Raw genomic sequence first — 14,218 nt, 5'->3', positions numbered from 1 at the left:
CTATCTTTCTATCTGTGTTAGTGTTTTCATCTTGCTTCACCGTCATTATATGTTGGGGGCTGCCTATTGCTTTGGGGTCTGCTCTGGGGCACTTTAGATTTCCCCTTTCTTTCTTTAGGCTTATTTAGTTCTCCGGCTGTGATCGAGGGGTCTAGGGCATCGTAGGAACCCCCCACGGCTACTGTTAGTTGTTGTGGATAGGATCAGGGGTCTGCAATCCGATAGCTACCAACCTCTTCGCGGACGTGTTCTCTAGTCCGTATTTTAAGTTGTCGACTAGTTAGCCCAACATATATTTTTGGGCACCCGCAAGTTGCGTAATAGATCACCTGTGAAGTGTTACAGGTGATATATTGGCGTATAGAAACATTTTTGAACCATCCGCTGATTGAAAGGATGATGTACACACAATATTTTTGCACGCCACACAGTCTCCGTGCAAAAAAAGTGAACCGAATATCTCTCCTGCATCCATCTTCCAACAAACATAAATAACAGCAACAAGACACCGTTAGGTTTATCTCTACATTTAATGGAGAATGGGACACAATAAGGGATGTACTTAATAAACACTGGAGTATCTTAAAAACAGAACCATCATTATCTGATGTGGTATCTACACGCCCTCTTTTGACTTACCATAGGAGCCCCAACTTGAGTGATATGTTGGTACACTCACATTATGTCCCTATTAGCAAAAACCCCTTTAATTCTCAGGGTTCTCCATTAGGATGTTACCCTTGCGGAGACTGTGTGGCGTGCAAAAATATTGTGTGTACATCATCCTTTCAATCAGCGGATGGTTCAAAAATTTTTCTATACACCAACATATCACCTGTAACACTTCACAGGTGATCTATTACGCAACTTGCGGGTGCCCAAAAATATATGTTGGGCTAACTAGTCGACAACTTAAAATACGGACTAGAGAACACGTCCGCGACATACTGACCGCCAAAACAGTCTCAGTTGTGACACAACTCAAAGCTATACCGCGACATTACAAATTGGTACACAATTGTGATCCAAAAACGTTTTTGGTAAGAGGAATTCAGCATGTTAAGAGTGGAATCAGGGGAGGCGACATTAAATGCCTTCTTGCTCAGAAGGAATGCAGGTGGATAATGGTCCTTGGGACCATGACGCCACACGGGCTAAACAAATCATTACGTTTTGCGTCTTATTTATAATATAACTGGGTACCTGCCAATATTTCTACATGGGTCTCGCCACTTTTTTATCCTTTTTTCCCCTTTTTCTTTCTTTTTTGTTATTTCTTTTTTTTTTTTTCCTGTATCTTTATTTCCATAATCTTTCTTTAACAGTATTTTTTAAACTCAATCACTTGTTTGTTTTTTATTTATTTACATGTTTTCTCTTTTGTATATCCGGTTTCAGATTTCGTATATATTGCCACCACAGTTATGCCCTGAGGTTTTTTTCGGCTGAGGAAGTTATCCATCAAGTCATCAGCAACGTTGTGGAAAATTAAGAAGATAATAATATAAGGACTGATGATACCACATTACGTTTTATTTATTATCTTTTTCAGGTTTAGTTATACTATTTGTACTTAAGTTAAATTTTAATGTTTATCTATCTGATCATGTGTAGGTAATCATTTAGAGAGATATATATATATTTGTCGAACTAATTCTTCCCCTTAGCATTCATACACTAGCAGACTTAATCTCTTCCTCCTGCTGCGCTTGGTTGTTGCGTGCCTTTTATTTACCTCTGAGATGTGTCCTGCGTTGCCTGGATTGCGGCCAGGCGCCAGCCGTCCTGGTGTGACATCGGCGCACTCAGGAGGAGATTCCTTAGTGTTTCTGGCATTGCCTGGGAGACGGCTAGGCGCCGGCCGCCCCCGGGCGACGTCAGTACACCTCGGACTCACTTCAGTGCAGCGGCTTCAGCCACCCGCAGCATGCCTGCGCAACCCTACGGCTGACATTGGCTTATTAGGCTCACATGACTAGATGGAGCCGGATATTTAAAAGGAACAATTTACATTCTTAGCCACGCCCCCCGAGGAAGCGGTATCCATACCGCGAAACGTACGTTGGGGTTCCCAGACTGGCGTTCCGTGCATGACATGATGGGTATGTTCCTTCACACCTGTTCATTTGGTTTTGATATAACACACTTTAGCATGTATTTCTCTCTGGTCCCGTTACTTTGGCACTTTGTGGCTTTTTGCTGCACTGTTTTGATCTAGTGGTAATGTTTGCAGCCGCAGCTGATGCGATAATGGATCCATACTGTCTGATATTGTGACTGAATATTACTATACCCTGCTTGGCTGCGACTGCGCCCCTTACTGTTGTGCAAACAACTTACTATTTAGGGCATTGTGCAATAATGTTTTACATTTACTATTTATCTTTTCCCTGCACATTTGCATAATTGATTGGGATCTCTGAATGTGACTACTGTTTATTTCTATTTCACGTGTGATAGGCACGTAATACTATTCACCCCTCTCATTTTAATGGTTTCAGATTTAATAAATCTCATTGACCATTTGTTACACTAATATACATGTCCTGTCTCTCACTTACAGTTGTGGCCAAAAGTATTGACACCCCTGCAATTCTGTCAGATAATACTCAGTTTCTTCCTGAAAATGAATGCAAACACAAATTCTTTGGTATTATTATCTTCATTTAATTTGTCTTAAATGAAAAAACACAAAAAGAATTGCCCTAAAGACAAAGTGGATATAATTCCACACCAAACATAAAAAAGAGGGTGGACAAAAGTATTGGCACTGTTTTGGAGCTTTTCTGTATACAGTACATTACCAGTAAATGCCTGATCTGGTCCGTTATTGTCATGAAATGTGTGGATTAACCCCTTCATGACCCAGCCTATTTTGACCTTAATGACCTGGCCATTTTTTGCAATTCTGACCAGTGTCCCTTTATGAGGAAATAACTCTGGAACGCTTCAACGCATCCTAGCGATTCTGAGATTGTTTTTTCATGACATATTGGGCTTCATGTTAGTGGTAAATTTAGATCGATAATTTTTGCGTTTATTTGTGAAAAAATCAGAAATTTGGCGAAAATTTTGAAAATTTCGCAATTTTCAAATTTTGAATTTTTATTCTGTTAAACTAGAGAGTTATGTGACACAAAATAGTTACTAAATAACATTTCCCACATGTCTACTTTACATCAGCACAATTTTGGAAGCAAAATATTTTTTTGTTAGGAAGTTATAAGGGTTAAAAGTTGACCAGTGATTTCTCATTTTTATAACAAAATTTACAAAACCATTTTTTTTAGGGACCACCTCACATTTGAAGTCACTTTGAGGGGTCTATATGGCAGAAAATACCCAAAAGTGACACCATTCTAAAAACTGCACCCCTCAAGCTACTCAAAACTACATTCAAGAAGATTATTAACCCTTTAGGTGTTTCACAGGAACTAAAGCAACATGGAAGGAAAAAAAGGACATTTTAATTTTTCCAACAAAAATTTTCTTTCAGCAATTTTTTCATTTTCACATGGGCAACAGGATAAAATGGATCCTAAAATTTGTTGGGCAATTTCCCCTGAGTACACCGATACCTCATATGTGGTCAAAAACCACTGTTTGGGCGCACGGCAGGGCTCAGAAGGGAAGGAGTGCCATTTGACTTTTTGAATAGAAAATATGCTGGAATATTTAGCGCTTGCCATGTCGCGTTTGGAGAGTCGCTGTGTGCCTAAACACTGGAGCTCCCCCACAAGTGACCCCATTTTGGAAACTAGACCCCCCCAAGGAACTTATCTAGATGCATAGTGATCACTTTGAACCCCCAGGTGCTTCTCAAATTGATCCGTAAAAAAAAAAAAAAGTACTTTTTTTTCACAAAAATTATCTTTTAGCCTCAGTTTTTTCATTTTCACATGGGCAACAGGATAAAATGGATCCTAAAATTTGTTGGGCAATTTCTCCTGAGTACACCGATACCTCATATGTGGTCATAAACCACTGTTTGGGTGCACGGCAGGGCCCGGAAGGGAAGGAGCGCCATTTGACTTTTTGAATGGAAAATTAGCTCCAATCGTTATCGGACACCATGTCGCGTTTGGAGATCCCCTGTGTGCCTAAACATTGGAGCTCCCCCACAAGTGACACCATTTTGGAAACTAGACCCCTTAAGGAACTTATATAGATGTGTAGGGAGCACTTTGAACCCCCAAGTGCTTCACAAAAGTTTATAACATAGAGCAGTGAAAATAAAAAATCATTTTTTTTCCTCAAAAATGATTTTTTAGCACGCTATTTTTTATTTTCACAAGGGTAACAGGAGAAATTGGACCCCAAAAGTTGTTGTCCAGTTTGTCCTGAGTATGCTGGTACCCCATATGTGGGGGGGGGGGCACTGTTTGGGTGCACGGCAGGGCGCAGAAGGGAATGAGCGCCATTTGACTTTTTGAAATGAAAATTAGCTCCAATCGTTAGCGGACACCATGTCGTGTTTGGAGAGCCCCTGTGTGCCTAAACTTTGGAGCTCCCCCACAAATGACCCCATTTTGGAAACTAGACCCCCTAAGGAACTTATATAGATGCATAGTGAGCTCTTTGAACCCCCAGGTGATTCACAGAAGTTTATAATGCAGAGCAGTGAAAATAAAAAATCTTTTTTTTTCCTAAAAAAAAATTTTTTAGTTGGCAATTTTTTATTTTCACAAGGGTACTAGGATAAATTGGACCCCAAAAGTTGTTGTCCAGTTTGTCCTGAGTACGCTGGTACCCCATATGTGGGGGGGAACCACTGTTTGGGCACATGTTGGGGCTCAGCAGGGAAGTAGTAACATTTTGAAATGCTGACTTTGATGGAATGGTCTGCGGGCGTCATGTTACATTTGCTGAGCCCCTGTGTGCCTAAACAGTAGAAACCCCCCCACAAGTGACCCCATTTTGGAAACTAGACCCCCCAAGGAACTTATCTAGATGTGTGGTGAGCACCTTGAACCCCCAAGTGCTTCACAGAAGTTTATAATGCAGAGCCGTGAAAATAAAAAATCATTTTTTTTCCCTCAAAAAAAATGAATTTTAGCACGCAATTTTTTTTTCACAAGGGTAACAGGAGAAATTGGACCCCAAAAGTTGTTGTCCAGTTTGTCCTGAGTACGCTGATACCCCATATGTGGGGGATGACCACTGTATGGGCACACGTCAGGGCTCGGAAGGGAAGTAGTGACGTTTTGGTATGCAGACTTTGATGGAATGGTCTGCGGGCATCATTTTACATTTGCAGAGCCCTTGATGTACCTAAACTGTGGAAACCCCCCACAAGTGACCCCATTTTGGAAACTAGACCCCCCAAGGAACTTATCTAGATGTGTGGTGAGCACCTTGAACCCCGAAGTGCTTCACAGAAGATTGTAACGCAGAGCCATGAAAATAAAAAATCTTTTTTTTTCCTCAAAAAATGAATTTTTAGCTCGCAATTTTTTATTTTCACAAGGGTAACAGGAGAAATTGGACCCCAAAAGTTGTTGTCCAGTTTGTCCTGAGTATGCGGATACCCCATATGTGGGGAGGGACCATTGTTTGGGCACACGTCGGGGCTTGGAAGGGAAGTAGTGACGTTTTGAAATACCGACTTGATCGAATGGTCTGCGGGCATCATGTTACGTTTGCAGAGCCTCTGATGTGCCTAAACAGTGGAAACCCCCCACAAGTGACCCCATTTTGGAAACTAGACCACCAAGGAACTTATCTAGATGTGTGGTGAGCAGCACTTTGAACCCCCAAGTGCTTCACAGAAGTTTATAACGCAGAACCGTGAAAATAAAAAAATCTTTTTTTTCCTCAAAAAATGATTTTTTTAGCCAGCAATTTTTTATTTTCACAAGGGTAACAGGAGAAATTGGACCCCAAAAGTTGTCGTCCAGTTTGTCCTGAGTACGCTGGAACCCCATATGTGGGGGGGAACCATTGTTTGGGCACACGTCAAGGCTCGGAATGGAAGTAGTGACGTTTTGAAATACAGACTTTGATGGAATAGTCTGCGGTCGTCATTACGTTTGCAGAGCCCCTGATGTGCCTAAACAGTGGAAACCCCCCACAAGTGACCCCATTTTGGAAGCTAGACCTTCCAAGGAACGGATGTAAGATGTGTTGTGAGCACTTTGAACCCCCCAAGTGCTTCACAGAAGTTTATAATGCAGAGACGTGAAAATGAAAAAATCATTTTTTTCCACAAAAATAATTTTTTAGCCCCCAATTTTTTATTTTCTCAAGGGTAACACGAGAAATTAGTCCCCAAAAGTTGTTGTGCAAGTTTTCCTGAGTACGCTGATACCTCATATGTTGGGGTAAACCACTGCTTGGGCACATGTCAGGGCTTGGAAGGGAGGGAGCACCGTTTGACTTTTTGAACGCTAAATTGGCTGGAATCAATGGTTGCACCATGTCGCGTTTGGCGACCCCCTGATGTGCCTAAACAGTGGAAACCCCTCAATTCTAACTCCAACCCTAACCCCAACACATCCCTAACCACAAGCCTAACCCTAATTCCAACGCTAACCCTAATTCCAACCCTAACCCTAATTCTAACCCTAATTCCAACCCTAACCCTAATTCAACCCTAACCCTCTTTCCAATCCTAACCCTAACCCTCTTTCCAACCCTAACCCTCTTTCCAACCCTAACCCTCTTTCCAACCCTAACCCTCATTCCAACCCTAACCCTAACCCTCTTTCCAACCCTAACCCTAACCCTCTTTTCAACCCTAACCCTAACCCTCTTTTCAACCCTAACCCTCTTTTCAACCCTAACCCTAACCCTAATGGAAAAATAAAAATATTTTCTTTATTTTATAAGTTCTGCCTACCTATGGGGGTGATAATCGAGGGGTTTATTTACTTTTTCTTTCATTTTGATCACTGTGAGAGTGATCAAAATGAAAGAATGGAATCTGCAGCCGGCAGATTCGGGCGGGCGCACTGCGCATGCGCCCGCCATTTTCTAAGGCTGGTTTCACATTTGCGTTTTTTAGCGCTGGAAAAAAACGCATACCTGCGCATGCGTTTTTTCCCCTATATTTAACATGGGTGCGCATACCTGCGCGCTGGTAAGCGCATGTATGCGATTTTCATGCGCTGCGTTTTTTTGGGGTGTGCGTTTGTATTTTCCAGACGCAGCATGTTGCATTTTTTGGCCCTGCAAAAAAGCGCATGCGCACATATGCGCACGTTTTGCGCTAAAAATGGCCATTATAGCCTATGGATGCGCATATGTGCGCACTGGCATGCTCATGTATGCTTTTTTTGCATATGCGTTTTTTTTTTTTAACCATGGAATTTAGGGGTTTGGGTTAGAGTTAGGGTTAGTTAAGGGGGTTTAGGGTTAGGGTTATGGTCAGGGTCAGGGTTAGGGTTGGGGTTTGGGTCAGGGTTAGGGTTAAGTATGGTTTGGTTAAGGGTTAGGGTCAGGGTTAGGGTCAGGATTAGGGTTAAGTATGGTTTTGTTAAGGGTTAGGGTCAGGGTTAGGGTTAGGGTTGGGGTCAGGGTTAGGGTTAAGTATGGTTTTGTTAAGGATTAGGGTCAGGGTTAGGGTCAGGATTAGGGTTAAGTATGGTTTTGTTAAGGGTTAGGGTCAGGGTTAGGGTCAGGGTTAGGGTTAGGGTCAGGGTTAGGGTCAGGATTAGGGTTAAGTATGGTTTTGTTAAGGATTAGGGTCAGGGTTAGGGTCAGGATTAGGTTTAAGTATGGTTTTGTTAAGGGTCAGGGTTAGGGTCAGGGTTAGGGTTAAGTATGGTTTTGTTAAGGATTAGGGTCAGGGTTAGGGTTAGGGTCAGGGTTAGGGTCAGGATTAGGGTTAAGTATGGTTTTGTTAAGGGTTAGGGTCAGGGTTAGGGTTAGGGTTAGGGTCAGGGTTAGGGTCAGGATTAGGGTTAAGTATGGTTTGGTTAAGGGTTAGGGTCAGGGTTAGGGTCAGGGTTAGGGTTAAGTATGGTTTTGTTAAGGGTTAGGGTCAGGGTTAGGGTTAGGGTTAGGGTCAGGGTTAGGGTTAGTTAGGGTTTAGGGTTTGGGTTAGGGTTAAGTATGATTTGGTTAAGGGTTAGGGTCAGGGTTAGGGTTAGGGTTAGGGTCAGGGTTAGTAAAGTCATGGTTTGGGTAGTGTGAGGGGCCACCTAAAAATGTTGGAAAAAAACGCAAACGCGGTAAAAACGCACTAAAAACGCATACAAACGCATAAAAACGCTGCGTTTTTTTCATGCATGCTCATAAAAATGCTTGAAAAAAACGCAGCAGTTGTATGCTTATGTATGCGTTTTTTCAATGCGTTTTTTTGCGGGAAAAACGCGCTGCAAAAAAAAGCAAGTGTGAAACTAGCCTAAGATGGCGGCGCCCATGAACCGGACCCGCCGGACACCGGGAGCGACAGGGGGACTTAGAAGGTGCCGGGGGAGGTGAGAGGGGGTGAGGGGGTTATCGGAATCTGGCGGGGAGCAGAGGGAATGGGAGGGGGGCAGATGATGACAGCGGCGGCAGATCGCCGCTGTCATTCAGTTGCGGGGGGGGGGCGATCGCCGTGGGGGGGTGGAATCGGTGTCTCCAGCCATGTCCGATGCTACAGCAGCATCGGCCATGGCTGGATTGTAATATTTCATCAATTTTCATTGATGAAATATTACTATCGCTCTGATTGGCTGTTTCACTTTTAACAGCCAATCAGAGCGATCGTAGCCACGTGGGGGCGAAGCCACGCCCCCTGTGGCGAAGAACAAAGCCCCCTGTATCTGCGGGTCGGGTGACCTTTCAGTGACTTAGGTCACCCGACCCGCAGGGGGGCTTTAAAGTCAAGACGCCACATAGGCGTCATGGGTCGTTCTGACACGACTTTTCATGACGCCTACGTGGCGTCAAAGGTCGTGAAGGGGTTAAAGGGAATCTGTCAGTAGGATCAACCCTCCTGTTTACATGCAGGTCATAGGAAGCTGAATAAAATGATACCTTGATATCTTTGATCCGTGCATCTTATTCCAGAGAAATTTACATTTTTCTTAATATGTAAATTAGCTGTTAAGATCTTTGGGCTGTACTTAGATCTTGCTGAGCATCTGCCTTCAGAGCTTATTTTGATTCAAAGGGGGCATTACCAATGTAACACATGTAAATCAGACTGTCATTGATTACATGTCTCACAATGGTTTCTGCCCCCTTTCATTTAAAGGTATCTGTGGAGGCAGATTCTCAGGGAAATCAGTGTCTAGCCCATAGATCTTAACAGCTCATTTACATATCAAGAAAAACACGGATTTCTCTGGAATAAGACATCGAATCACAGATATCAAAATACGATTTTATTCAACTTTCTATAACCTGCATGCCTATTAATACGGCTTATGAGGGTTGATCCTACTGACAGACTCCCTTTAAGTACTCCATTGGTCACACTGCTCAGCAATACTTTACATTGCATTACTATGTCCTCTGATCAGTCCTAATTTTCACAAAACAATATATAACAATAAGAATACTCAAAGATAAAGAACTGTTGTGAGACAACATTTTTAATCTATCGCTGCATTTTGTGATTGTATTCAAAATTTGGAGAAGGTGATCTATGGGAGAGCAATAACATTCTGTAATGTGTACACTTGTGCATTGAGGTTTATTGTGAGGATGTCACAAAAGTAGGTGACTTTTTTATACTTAAGTCAGAGTATGGTCTATATGTTGTATTTATAGGCTTTGCTCTCTTGTAATGATGTCACAACAGTGTTTGCAGGCTTTGCTCTACTGTGATGACGTCAGAGTACGGTAGCTTTGTTATTGTATTTATAGGTTGCTGTTTATAGTGATGATGTGAATGATGTCTGTGACTGTGTAACAATAGTGTGTCAGTCTCTGTAACCGGTGATTCTTTTTGTTTTTTTTCTAAACAACTATTTTTTTAATTACCATATATACTTGTGTATAAGCAGAGTTTTTCAGCATATTTTTTTGTGCTGAAAACGCCTCCCTCGGCTTATACACAAGTCATTGTCCAGAAAGTCAGTGGGGGAAGGGGAGCGGCAGAGCCGGCAGCTGTGGCTAAAGCGTGTGCCGCTGATAAATAGTGACAGCTGTAGCCGTCGGCTTCCAGAAGACATCCTACTCGCCCTCCTCTGCGCCGTCGCTGCATCTCCGTTTGTCCCGATGCTGGCAGCTCTTCCTGTGCTGAGCGATCACATGGCACCACTCATTAAGGTAATGAATATCCACATGTCTCCACTCCCATGGGTGTAGAGCGCATATTCATTACCTTAATGAGCGGTGCCACGTGATCGCTCTGCAGGAACAGCTGCTGGAAGCCGGCACCAGCGAGATTCATTGAGGGCACGCTGGAGGAGGGTGAGTAGGATGTTTTTTTTTTGTAATAGCAAGCATGCCAACCAGAAGGGGAGGTGGGATTCATGCATACAATGATGTCACCGGGGGGAGCCACGCATACTAGGACAGGACGGGGGAGCCATGCATAGCAGGACAGCGACGGGGGAAGCTACGCATACCAGAACAGGACGGCGGAGCCACGCATAGCAGGACAGCGACGGGGGGAGCCACGCATACCAGGACAGGATGAGGGGGCCACACATACCAGGACAGAGACAGGGGGAGCCATGCATAGCAGGACAAGGATGAGGGGACAATGCATACCCGGCTTATACTCGAGTCATTAAGCTTACCCAGTTTTCCGTGGCAAAATTAGGGGCCTCAGCTTATACTCGGGTCGGCTTATACTCGAGTATATACAGTATTTATTTAATTTTCATTTTTAACATTTCATTCTAGTCTATTTTTTGTCATACCTGAACTTGGTCTCCATTAAAAACACCATCAATGACTAGATAAGTCCAGAATATTGGCCACTCGCATTCAATATTTTCAAACAACTTCAGCTCAGTAGAGTCATAATGTAGCCGAGTTGGGTCCTGACAATAGTGAAAGAAAACTGGTTAGAAAGAACAGTGTATATCATGGCCAGAGTTTTAACAAACCTGTCTGCAAATTTATAACCACGTAAAAATGAATAAAGGCAAACCTTGTTAACAATATACATGATACATATCTACAGAAGAATAAGGACCCTGAGAAAATATGGGTCAGACCGAAGCTATGGGCCAGAAAATGTAGAACTTGACATTCTTCTTACCTCTCTTGGAGTTTTATAACCATCTCTGAGAAATCGACAGCATCCATACCTTCCCTTAAAAGAAAATAAAAGACAAATTGTAAGGACATGTGAAAAGAGGCTCATGGAATTACATCATAAAATTATAGCTCTCTACAGACAGCGCTGGGGGATGCTCACTGCATACAGATTTAAAAAGCCTCCAATTAAATCAATGGGAGCAGCTTCTAGATATGGATATCAGAGATGACTGACGGTGCAGATAAGAGAGCAATCTAATAGAATCATAGAATCGTAGAGTTGGAAGGGGCCTCCTGGGCCGTCTGGTCCAACCCCCTGCTCAAAGCAGGATTCGCTAAATCATCCCAGACAGATGTCTGTCCAGCCTCTGTTTGAAGACTTCAATTGAAGGAGAACTCACCACTTTTCGTGGCAGCCTGTTCCAATCATGGATCACTCTGTCAAAGTTTTTTCTAATATCTAATCTGTGTCTCCTCCCATTTAGTTTCATCCCATTGCTTCTAGTCTTTCCTTGTGCAAATGAGAATAAAGATGATCCTTCTACAATGTGACTGCCCTTTAGATATTTGTAGACAGCTATTAAGTCTCCTCTCAGTCTTCTCTTTTTCAAGCTAAACATTTCCAAATCATGCAACCTTTCCTCATAAGACAGGGTTTGCAGACCGGTCACCATTCTGGTCGCTCTTTTCTGAACTTGCTCCAGTTTGTTGATGTCTTTTTAAAAATGTGGCGCCCAAAACAGGACACAGTATTCCAGATGAGGTCTGACCAAAGAGGCGTAGAGGGCAATAATGACTTCACGTGATCCAGACTGTATGCTTCTGTTAATACATCCTAGAATTGCATTTGCCTTTTTTGCTGCTGCATCACACTGTTGACTCATATTCAGTCTGTGATCTATTAGTATACCCAAGTCTTTTTCACATGTGCTGTTGCTTAGCCCTATTCCTCCCATTCTGTATATGCTTCTTTCATTTTTATTGCCCAGATGTAGTACTTTGCATTTTTCCCTGTTAAAAACCATTCTGTTAGTTGCTGCCCACTGCTCCAGTTTATTTATATCTTTTTGAATCCTCTCTCTCTCTTCTCTAGTATTAGCTATCCCACCTAGCTTTGTGTCATCGGCAAATTTAATCAGTTTACCCTCAATTCCTTCATCTAAATCATTGATAAAGATGTTGAACAATACAGGGCCCAGGACAGAACCTTGTGATACCCCATTTGAGACATTCTTCCAACTGGATGTGCAGCCATTTACGACCACTCTTTGGGTCCGATCATAGCCAGTTATGAATCCACCTAACAGTTGCCTTGTCCATTCCATACCTAGTCATTTTTTCAATAAGGATTGTGTGAGATACTTTGTCAAATGCTTTGCTGAAGTCAAGATATACTATATCTACAGCATTTCCCTGATCCATCCAATCAGTGATTCCGTCATAGAAGGAAATTAAGTTAGTCTGACATGACTTATTAGTTACAAACCCATGCTGACTCGGTTTAATCACTTCATTCTTATCCAGGTACTGACATACATGTTGTTTAAAAATTTGTTCAAAGATCTTTCCTGGTATAGAAGTCAGACTCACTGGCCTTTAGTTGCCTGGGTCCACTTTCTTCCCCTTTTTGAAGATAGGAACAACATTTGCTCTTCTCCAGTCTTCTGGGACTTCTCCTGTTCTCCAAGAATTTTCAAAGATTATGGAGAGGGGTTCAAAAATTTCTTCTGCCATCTCCTTCAGTACTCTGGGGTGTAATTCATCTGGACCTGGAGATTTGAATTTATTTAGGTTAGCTAAGTGTTTCCTCACTATCTTTCTGTTTATAGATATCCTGGATTCTTCTATTCCCTTAATAGGACAGTGAAGAACAGTTGATGTTACATTTCTTTTCTGAGAGAAAACAGATGCAAAATAAGAAATTAAAAGTTTAGCCTTCTCAACATCCTGTCTTACCATTACATCATTTTCATCCTGTAAAAATCCTATAGCATCTTTGACTTTTCTTTTACTTTTGACATATCCCCAAAATCCTTTATTATTGCTTTTGATGTCTCTGGCAAGCCTCAATTCATTGTCAGCTTTAGCTAATCTGATTTGTGCCCTGCAGGTTCTGCAGACAGCATTATATTCTTCTTTAGATATGCCTCCATCTTTCCATTTTATAAACATTTCTTTCTTCCTTTTTAGCATGTGCTTAAGTTCTGTGTTCATCCATCCTGGTTTCCTTAAATGCTTCATATTCTTCCCTCTTTTCGGAATTGTTAACAATTGTGCTTTGTGAATTTCATTTTTCAAGATTTCCCATCCTTCCTGGACATTTTTGTCCTTAAGGATATCCAGCCATTGGATCCCTCCAATTCTCTTTCTGAATCCCTTAAAATCTGCCTTTCTGAAATCTAACCTTGACGTCTGAGTCTTCACAGGTCTTCCTCCTCTAGTTATCCAAAATTCTAAAATAGCATGGTCGCTACCTCCTAGGGTCCCAGCCACTCTTACATCCTCAACCACTTCCTCCCTGTTTATAAGGATTAGATCCAAGGTAGCAGATTCCCTTCTTTTCTCCCCTACTTTTTGGAAGATAAAGTTGTCAGCAAGAGAGGAAAAGAATTTCCTTGACCTATTAGTTTTGCCTGATAGAGATTCCCAACAAATGTCTGGATAGTTGAAATCTCCCATGACAACTATGTCATATTTTTTTGGAGAACTTGGCCATTTGATGCATAAAGAGTTCATCCATATCTTCAGCTTGCACAGGCGGCCTGTAGTAAATGCCTACAATGGTGTCCTTTCCATTGTTCTGTCCTTGTATTCTTACCCAAACAGTTTCCACAGAACTCCCAGTCTCTGAAGCTTCAATCTCTGTGCAGATATACGTGTTTCTAACATACAATGCGACACCTCCTCCTCGTTTATCAAGTCTGCTTCTTGCAAATAAGTTGTATCCTTCTAGCCTTGTATTCCAATCATGTGTATCGTCCCACCAAGTTTCAGTGATTCCAATAACATCATATTTCTTTTCCTGTGTTAGTAGTTCCAGTTCTCCTTGTTTGTTGCCCATGCTTTGTGCATT

General features: G+C 42.2%; 1 protein-coding gene across 4 annotated transcripts in view; it reads right to left on the bottom strand.

The window, feature by feature from the left end:
- Positions 1-14,218, bottom strand: part of PHKA2 (phosphorylase kinase regulatory subunit alpha 2) — a 124,394-nt gene that overhangs the window by 61,991 nt on the left and 48,185 nt on the right. For all 4 annotated transcript variants that reach the window (XM_073565883.1, XM_073565886.1, XM_073565884.1 and 1 more), the window contains 2 exons: positions 11,147-11,200; positions 10,803-10,925 (listed from right to left, as the gene is read on the bottom strand). In XM_073565883.1, coding sequence (XP_073421984.1) covers positions 10,803-10,925; positions 11,147-11,200 — 177 coding nt within the window. The remainder of the gene's footprint in view (positions 1-10,802; positions 10,926-11,146; positions 11,201-14,218) is intronic.

The sequence above is a fragment of the Dendrobates tinctorius genome, unplaced genomic scaffold, assembly GCF_039654945.1.
Source record: "Dendrobates tinctorius isolate UK_male_01 unplaced genomic scaffold, ASM3965494v1 ptg000016l, whole genome shotgun sequence".
Taxonomy (NCBI): domain Eukaryota; kingdom Metazoa; phylum Chordata; class Amphibia; order Anura; family Dendrobatidae; genus Dendrobates; species Dendrobates tinctorius.
The sequence above is the reverse complement of the archived record's forward strand: the minus strand, read 5'-3'. Positions and strand labels throughout refer to the sequence as shown.